The sequence below is a fragment of the Cyprinus carpio genome, chromosome A6 (genome assembly GCF_018340385.1).
Source record: "Cyprinus carpio isolate SPL01 chromosome A6, ASM1834038v1, whole genome shotgun sequence".
NCBI classification, from domain to species: domain Eukaryota; kingdom Metazoa; phylum Chordata; class Actinopteri; order Cypriniformes; family Cyprinidae; genus Cyprinus; species Cyprinus carpio.
Window position 1 is genome coordinate 33930376 of NC_056577.1, and position 10119 is coordinate 33940494.

The 10119-nt window shown below is 36.5% G+C and overlaps 1 protein-coding gene across 2 annotated transcripts; it reads right to left on the bottom strand.

Moving 5' to 3' along the window:
- Positions 1-658: 658 nt before the first annotated feature.
- Positions 659-7971, bottom strand: LOC109107343 (14-3-3 protein beta/alpha-A). Of its 2 annotated transcripts, none has more exons than XM_042759153.1 (6): positions 7816-7971; positions 4719-5019; positions 3948-4071; positions 3558-3721; positions 3250-3345; positions 659-2493 (listed from the first exon to the last, which is right to left on the bottom strand). In XM_042759153.1, exons 2-6 carry the CDS (start codon positions 5010-5012, stop codon positions 2437-2439), a joined length of 735 nt encoding a protein of 244 aa, XP_042615087.1. In that variant the 5' UTR covers positions 5013-5019; positions 7816-7971; the 3' UTR covers positions 659-2436. The 2 variants fall into 2 exon arrangements, with proteins under 2 accessions (XP_042615087.1, XP_042615088.1); XM_042759154.1 differs by lacking the exon at positions 7816-7971 and adding an exon at positions 7483-7501.
- Between the last annotated feature and the right edge of the window lie 2148 nt (positions 7972-10119).

The window sequence follows — 10119 nt, forward strand, 5'->3', positions numbered from 1 at the left end:
TAACCTCAAACCATTACTTCTGGTTAGAATGTTCTATTCATAATATTGCTTTCTCCGAATTAAAATATCTTGTGTGAATCCACGAGAGAAATATGCACAGATCTAGCACTGTTAACAAGCAAAAAAAGTCCAAAACAGTTCTAAACAAATGTCAGTGGGTTTTGAAGTCTCAAATCGACTTATTTGAGACTCATATTTTGACCAGAAGAAATGGTTTAAAACACCTTGATGGATTTATTTCTTACAAACATGCAGCTTTTTGCTTCACAAGATGTTAACTGATGGACTGGAGTGGTGTGGATTATTGTGATGTTTTTAATCAGCTGTTTGGACTCTCATTCTGACGGCACCCATTCACTGCAGAGGATCCATTGGTGAGCAAACGATGTAATGCTATGTTTCTCCAAATATGTTCCATTAAAAAACAAACTCATCTACATCTTGAATGGCCTGAGGATGAGTACATTTTCAAAAAATTTGGTAAACTATTCCTTTAACTTGTATTGAACCTGGAACATTCCCTTAAATGGTTATTTAAATAGGCATAAAAAACCACACACCATATATATCTTTATAGGAGAGTGAGAAGACCTAGAGAACTTGCTGCTTGTGTATTCTGAATTGAATGTACACCACTATGAAAAACAATACAGCGCGATTTGGAACTGATAAAACTTTTATTTCACTTTAAATTGTCTTTTACACTTTCCTGATTATAACATGTAAGGTGAAACTAGAACTGTTTTAAAAGACATACACAAATCTAGTATTACGTCAATAACCAGGTTGTATATTTTTTTTTGTCATTTTGTAATTTTTTTTCCCTTAAGCTAGTCTAAATTTTCACAACCACGTGCGCACTAAGCAATGAAACCGTCACAGAAGCTAACTTTAGGCAGAATACTGGTCAGTAAAAACAAAGCAATTGGAGATACCAGATATACAGACAGGCTCGGCTCCACATTCACTACTGTATTTTTTGGTAATCAAGCGTAGAATAACTGCCATTTGTTCAGCTAAGGGGGGAGAGAGAAAGATTTCGTCTTCAGTGCATGAACATTGTCTTCAGCTCGAGACAGATGAGTTCTACACCTAAGTGGAATGTTATGGTGATGTGACAAGGTATTGTGACACTGAGTGAGTGACTACCCCATAAAAATGTTTGAGGTCCTTCAACTATTTGCCAAATCCGATCTCGGCTTGCGTTTTACAGACTTTGGGCCAAGACTTCAAAGCCTCCACTGGATTGCAGCACTTTCCTGCACCATAACTCATATTAAATCCAGAATTTCTCATTTGAACTGTTAAGGTCTTACAGAAATTCCTCTCTTAGCAAGAATGAAGAGTAGAGAAGTTCAAAGTCAGTCTAAGGCCCCAAAACTCCTTCTGATTTACATGAAGAGGGAAACATCAAGCATCGACTTCTGTTTGTGTAGTTTGTTTGTTGAATAACTTAAAAAAAAAAAAAAAACATTTGCAAGCATTTAGTTTTAGGACAAATTATATTTACCTCTAAAATGTTTATAATTGTACATCTTTATTAAATGGAAGTGCGGGAAATATGTCAAAGGGAGGAAAAATGTACAGAACAAACCAGGAAAATCGTTTACTGATGTCAAACAGCACCTTTATGTAAACTGCCTCATTGACAGCACATTAGGAAACTCTCCAGTTTGTTCACGAAAGGTCTGTAATTGTTAAACATCACACACTAATGGAATGTCTTTAACTTAAAACTGAATAGACATGGAATTGCAAACCTCGGGTCCCTTTTGTCGTCAGCCGTGTATGCAAAATTACGCACATGACAGCAATGATAGTAATGCATGTTAGTCAGTGTCACAATACAGCCTGTTTTCATCCCTTCTGTATGAGATCGCAACAGAATTGTACTGCTCTTTGTAACGAAACCATTCCGATTTCCATTAAGCACAAGTTATCCAGGAGGAAAAACTAAACATCACAGTGTTTGTTAAATTAATGGACAGTTTAATAGCCTTTTGAATAAAACCAGCAATCGCCAGTACACTATTGGAGAGAAGAGACAGAAGGGAAAAATGGTGTTGGGGTGGGTGGACACTATAATGTGTTATATCCTGCTAGACCAGAGAATATATACCTTTTAAAAATGTTAGGAAGGATTTTAGGACGGGAAAAAAAGATGGAAATTGTTTCCACTATTCAACCATTTCCCCTCGACTGGGGGGAAAATACACAATCAGACATGTTTGAGACAAGTCAGCCTTGGAAAAACCAAACTTTTCCCTGCCGCTCGTGGCTTCAGGGGTACAAACTTGCAGGTCAGGTACAATTCATGCTGCTCGTCATACAGAAAGGTGGATAAAGGTGAGGTGGATTGGATGGAGCAGGGAATTATGGGCTGTATATGTGTAAGATAAAGAGTGTAGGTGGATTTAACAGTGAAGTGCAACGCCTTTAGTTCTCGCCCTCGCCAGCATCCCCCTCATCACCCTGGTTTTCTGATGTCCACAGCTGCAGAACAAAAGAAAAAAAAAATTACAATTAGACAATGATAAGGCTTCCAAGGGTCCAAAATTAACTGACCAATGGCGTAATATTAAATTTTTCTTATTGGCAAAATTTTGCATTATTCATATAAAAACTATACTGACAACTATTCTGTAGCTTTTATGAAGGTAAATTCAAGATATTTTGTTTGCCTCATCAATATTTGTCTTGTTTTCCAGTGCAAATATCTAAGATTCTTAAATCAAGATGACACAAGAAGTCTCATACCACATTGACAGATGTGTTCTTTTAAGCAAAACCTCATTTCATTTTGTTTAATTTCTAAAAGAACATGACATCATATTTTCAATTTGAATCTCAAGTAAATGCATCTTGATTTAAGAATGTTGGATATTTGTTTTGAAACGCCTAACAGATATACTGAGGGAGATATTCATTTTTCCACCTTAAATGCCATGAATTTAAGACTTCCTGTTGTGATTTAAGACCTTGTGATAAGACCTGAATTTGTGAAAAGGGTGAATTAACACTTTAAGACTTGCAATTCATATCAATTCATAAACTAAAATTGTTATGGTAATAATAACTTGTAAATGACAAAACTAGCATGGCTCAAACTAAAATTTGTAAAGCTTGATTTAAAGTTTTATTTAATGATGAGTAGTCTAAACAGTCTACACTAATTTTGCATTGTTAATTTTAAGCAAAGATTAATTTTGGGGTCTGTCTAAACCTATTAAAGCCAAAGATGGCACTTACAGTGAGGTTGTCCCTTAGTAACTGCATGATCAGGGTGCTGTCTTTGTAGGAGTCCTCGTTTAAGGTGTCCAGCTCAGCAATGGCCTCATCGAAAGCCTACGGTGAAAAGCAAACATGAGGGTAAGTTCTGTCTTCCTGTACACTGGAATTGAACACACTATTTTTCAATATAAACTCATTTAGTTTCACATTCCAAATCACTTTTTGAAGATATTCATGGGATGAAAGAGGAAAGTGTACATTGTGTGTACCCAAAACAGAAAAAGTCAAACGCAGACAAGTAGTAGATGAACAGATCATTGTCTAACCGTCTTTGCCAAAGCGCAGGCCTGCTCTGGGGTGTTGAGGATTTCATAGTAAAACACGGAGAAGTTCAGTGCTAGTCCCAGCCTGATGGGGTGTGTTGGCTGCATTTCCCTTTTGCTGATCTCAAACGCATCCTGGTAAGCCTTCTGAGAGTTGTCCACTGTGGCTGTAATTTGAGAGAAAAACAAAATCAAATTCATGACCATCACATCACAGCCTGAATGTTCTGATGCTTTGGCTAGCATCTAACTATTAACTCTTAGGACTGGACTTTAAACTTCAGCAATATCAGTTCCAACCATTTCCTATTAGTCCATCTTCTCCCTAATGAATAGATTTAACAGGTTAATATTTAGTCAACAAACTTCTTGCTTTAAAGAAAATGAGCTCACTTCTCTTTGCTTCTCCGGATGCCACCTCGGACAGGTATCTGTAGTAGTCTCCTTTCATTTTCAGGTAGAAAACTTTGCTCTCTGCCTGGCTAGCATTGGGAATTAGGTACTTCTCCAGGAGACCCTGAGAGAACAGAGGTAAGACTGACATTAAGCTATGAACATTAATACTAATATTAAATGAAAAGCACTGACCATCAGAAAGAGGAAAAACTACTTTCTTAAAGGTAAAGTGTGCATTTTTTGATCCATCCTAATTGCATTGTTCATACGAGCAGTTTCATGTTACAAATAAAATTGATTCCTTTTGCTCTAACCGTAAAGTGACCTGCCTTGCTGCCTAATCTAAGTGAAAACAAACATTTAGTGGTTGATTGCAACTCATTCATATAAAGCTTTGCACCTGAAGCCCAACGATTTTGACACAAAGGCAATGCAAGAGAAACAACACAGTATTCTAATAAGCATATATATACATTGCACATTTTTTAATTGAAATTTGAATTTTCTGAATTTTGGCCAAAGACATTCATTCTTTAAATTTATGTACTAAATTCATACTTTAACACTATAATGCCTTAAAATGCTGTAGCCAACTAGATTTTGAAACGGAACATCTAATATTGCATAACAGACATCATCATAATAGTCCTACGTTTTAAATTCAGCTGCAATTCTAAACCTAAAATTAATTGCTAATTAAATCAGGTGGAACTTCTAGAACTGTCAATTCAACTGTCAAATGTTTTCTTCACACGTCACGTCTCTCACCAGCACGTCGTTGCAGATGTCCTGAAGCTCAGCCTCGATCTTCTCACGGTATTCACGCGCCATCTGCTGTTTCTTCTCGTTGCCCTCCGTTTTCTGCTCGATGCTGGAGATCACGCGCCAGGACGAGCGGCGGGCGCCCACCACGTTCTTGTAAGCCACGGAGAGCAGGTTGCGCTCTTCGTTGGAAAGCTCAACGCCACCCTCCGTGACAGCCTTCATGGAAGCAGCCATGTCATCATAGCGCTCGGCCTGCTCAGCGAGCTTTGCCTTCTGCACTAGGTCACTCTTGTCCATGATGCAACTACAAAAGTAAGAGAAAATGTATAGTTCGATAACAAAATGCACGTTGGAGAGTTGATTTTCCTTTTCCTATAGCCTGTACTATGAATATAATAAAATTAAGTCAAGTTTGGTGTCGCTTAGTGAGATTCAAGCTGACCTCCTTTTGTTGTAAAGAGGTCAGTTTTCAAGTTGGCGCCTGTTTTGACCTGCACCAGATACTATTATTAAATTTGGGACTTATGAAGATTTAAGTCATACTTAAGGCTACCCATGTATGATTATGTAGGAGGACCAATGCTGAGGCACGGCTTTGAAGTTGCAGTCATTCAGCGACTGTCTCAGAGACTTTATCTCACTGCATTCATCACTGAATCAGAGTGAAAAAACATCAGTAAAATCCCATTTGAGGTTATAACACTAATTGATGGTATGACAATACAAGAGGATTACCTGAAACCTTAAACAAAGCTTCCTTAAGACTGATTAGTTGACTAGTCGGCTTTGAAAACAGTCAGTTTTGCACACTAAAACGTCATTCACACTAGTCTTTAAGTAAAATCACTTCAAATCCCACTACAATGCAAAATAATGCCATGTCTGTGTTTTTCTTAACTTTTTTCGGTAACACTTTACAATAAGGGTTCCATTAGTTAATGTATTAACTAACATGAACGATACATTTATTACAGTATTTATTAATCTTTGTTAATGTTAAAGAAAATACAGTGGTTCATTGTTAGTTCATGTTAATTCACAGAGCATTAACTAATGTTAACAAGCACAACTTTTTTTTAATAATGCATTAGTAAATGTTGAAATTAACATTAACTAAGATTAATAAATGTTGTATAAGTATTGTTTATTTTTAGTTCATGTTAACTAAAGTAGTAATGAACCTTGCTGCAAAGTGTTACCATTTTTTCTTCTTTGAACTCAAATTAAGATTCTCTACTGAGAATCAAACTTGAACTTTGGTAAAACTTATATAATATATATATATATATATAAATATATATATATATAATATATATATATATATATATATATATATATATATATATAAATACACATACATACATATACATATACATATATATATATATATATATATATATATATATATAAACACTTTAAACAAATTAAGTTTGGGGGTTTTATTTTGCCATGTAATGCTTTATAAAATATTACCATGCGTATCTGCATAATGAATCAGGTTTATCTATAGATAATGGTAGAGAAGACTTTTTTTTTTTTTTTGTAGAATAAGAAATATATGCACTGCATAATGTTTGTTTTACCTTGACAGTAACAATTTCTGAGAAGCATAGAAACACTTAACAGAGAATTTTTATTTTATTTTGCCATATAATGCTTTTTATTTATTTTTTTATTATAAGATTACCATGCATTTTATATATTATAACCAAGGTCTACCCCATAAATAATAGTTTAAGCAGTGGTTAACCTAAAGGACTAGTTTCGGTCGATAAATATATGACCACCATAACATTTGTTTTACATTGACAATTGTTCTCTGCACCAAACTGACAAATAATCAGGTCATATGTTTAGCTCACACTGCACTGATGCAGTGGTTTCAGGATTTCTGAAATATATAACCCAATTAAAAAGTAGGTCAAAATCGTTATTTCTAAAACACACAATGGCTTATCCACCTCTGCATATTATAACTGGTCAAAGTCTAAACCAAACCCACTAGGTTATATCACCTTTTCTAAACCACATATAACCTCAGGTTTCTGACCGCTGCTTAATATTACATGTATCCAATTGTCCCGTCTACCTTTGTGCAAGGTCATGGAATCCGACATGGTATCGGGATTCCAGCAGGCCACGGTGGGAATTTCAACCCTGTCAGCTACCAAAACGTGTGTGAGTGCCAACGCCCTGGGCGTTGATGTCTCCGCCTGAACCCGAAGCACAGGTAACGCTGTCAGGCGAGTAAACACAGTCCGTCCAGCTCCTGGAGACGAACATACACGTGTGAGCTTGCTAACCGGTTGCCTAATGAGACCGAGGAGGGCTGGAGTACTAGTTAGAATACGTAGTTTGAACGGTTAATAGATGACATAAGGGCTGGTGTCGAACTAGATTTATTTACATAGGCCCTCACGACGCGTCCTGTCGACAAGTCCGCCATCCTTTGAGACGATTGTTTCGCGATTTTAACGATCCAACCCACTATATTATTTCACTAAATTAACTTGAACGCATTTAGAAATAGTGAAACTATAAACGTGAGCCGTTTTAAGCGCCTAACCTCACTAATGCTGCACTGCAGCATATTCAAGGCTCTTCGCTCGAGCTAACAGTGTTAGCCACCAATGTAACGCCCTCTCACTCGCATTCCCGTGTGGAATTTAATCGGACGCGCTGATTATTCGCGCCAAATTACATTTAACCGTTACTAACTGCATTTCACAAGCACGCGCTTTACTCCTCTGGTGTATTATACTATTACCTGGTTAGCCGGTTAGCTTTCACGACGGCCGGGTGTTGAACAGACGCGGGAGCCGCAGGGTTGTTCCTCACGACGATACTTTGATTATTACACAATGATAGTGCGGGAATCGCGCGCTTCTAATAGAAATCGGACGCAATCGGAAATAAATCGGCAATAATCGTTATTCATCGCCCGCCTCGGCCTAAGTCCTTGTACCCAGCCCCAAACCACAATAGACACCTTCCGCCATTGACAATGATGAGGGGGGCTTACATGTGCAACAATACAGCAAAATGCATCTCTAACATTCATAATATCACCCGAGCGGCCTTAATGGGCGTTGTAACTCACATTTAAATATATTTCGAGTCCTGATTTGTGTCTGTTAACGATGGGAGTATCAAGCTGTCCTCCTTTTCGCTGCTCGGGGTATTCAGGGCAGTACCACTTCCGCTTGCGCTGACACTTCCGCTTCCTCTAAACTCCACCCCCCCCCCCGCCAGTATCCATGGTAACCGCTATCCGGGGTTTCCGACACCGTTTTACACGGTCCCTCACGTCACAAGGACCATGGTAACCAAAGTCGAGCGTGACGTAGTTAGTCGCCATAGCAACCGTTGCCAGGAGGCGCTCGACAGCTTGCTGAATTCGAAATGGAAGCTTGTGAGATTAAGAATAATGGCAACAACAGAAGATGATGTTTACTCGATCTCATATGATTCATCGTTTCTCCGATGCACCCGCATTCTGGAGCACGTACAGTATTTGTAATGACCATTTGTAACGCTCATTTCCATCTCTCATTTCTGTTTTTTTCCATATTAATATTAATAATTTTATTTTTTTAATAAAATTAATATTAATATTTTTTGTAGCTATCACTTTTTCACACTAAAAATGCAGCTAAAAAAGTTTTAAATTAATCATTAAAATAAAAAGAAGTGAAAACCTATGTAAAATAATTAATAATAACGATAAACAGAATAGCGCAGAATGTTAAATACCTGGCTTTCCTAATTTTATGTCATAACTTTTTCTTTTTTTTACTAGCTTATATCTGCCCATGCAAACACTTGCGTAGGCTATCTTTGCATCTTTATCAACAAATTATCTTGATCTATTTAAGTAAGATTTAGCCTTTTCAATTTGTTGATGAAAAAGAGGAGTTTATAATGTTCCAAAGAGTATCTTGTGCTTTGATGGAAAAAGTTAAATAACCAGTGTCATTAAATTGCTTATTTAATTAGTGACCTAGAAATAGTGCAGAATCTTAAATATTTATTCCTTTTTTACTATCTACGCTGATTCAACATCAGCCGCAGCGCATCAACAAATTCTCTTGAATTATTTGTCCATCAGGAGTTAGCCTTTTGCATTTGTGAATGTACAATGATGACACATATGAATGAACCATAATTCATTTTTCAAAAATAGGCCAAATATACAAGACAACCCATTTAAACAGGGTTTTATAACACTGAAACCCACATCAAGCCTGTCAGCGCTTGTGATACACAGAAGTCACCAGCAGGGTGTAGTGTAGATCTCTACAGTGACTCAAAGAGGTCAGTCTGGTAGTTGCTTTAGTTTGAATAAAAATTTTCATTTTACATTGGCTTTTATGACACAGACATAATAAAGCCTGCCGTTTTAACCAAAACGGGAGCATTACTAAGATCACAGTCTACACCAGAAGCTATTTGTTGCAGAAGTTGCTCCATGCAGGTAATCTCATTGCAGTTAGTATTGCTTAAAGGCAAATAACATTTGTTAGTGTCTAGGCCATTTTTATAAATGGTATGACGTCAAGTCACAACAATGAGCTAACTAGATTTTCCTTTGTTAAACAAAAATGCGTAGCATTGCAACTTTGCATTCATAGGGCAGGTTTACTCATGTAGGCATCATGCATTACAATCAAGTGCTGACAATGTTTTCCCTCAGTTTGTAGGTTCCCAGGTATTATGCTCCTTTAATACTAAAGCTTTAAAAGAAAAATAAAAAGATGTCAGACGGAATATGTTTAATGCAATCAAAATAAACATGCATAGACCTTTTGAAGGTGATGTTTCTGCATGCGTTGTGCCACAAACATAGCTGGAATTTTGCATTGAACTGATTTTATTTTTTATTTTTTATTGTATTTATATATATATATATATATATATATAATATATATATATAATATATATATATATATATATATATATTATATATATATAATATATATATATATATATATATATATTTGCATGCCCGTCTCCTCATATAAAAAGCTTTTCAGTCTTCAGTGTCAGAGTCTTCATGCTCTTATACTCCGCTCTTTCATTATAAAGCACATGACTTGATGCAAGGCCTGGAATTAAAAGCATAGCATATCAATTCCAATGATTTTCTGATTATCTGCAGCAAGAAAATCAATGGTTCTATCAGGTAATCAATTAAGCATCCACTTCATTAATTTAGAATTGGAATTATCAGCATGACCTTTAAACTTTAAAAGCCAGGTCACACAGAGTTTTGTCCATCACACACATCATTCACACCTTGCTTGCTAGTGTGATTAATGTCCTTTTTGTAATTTCATGCATGCATGTGAGAAATTACCACGTTCTACTCAGTCATCCACTTGTACAACAAAGTAGAGCAACCAAA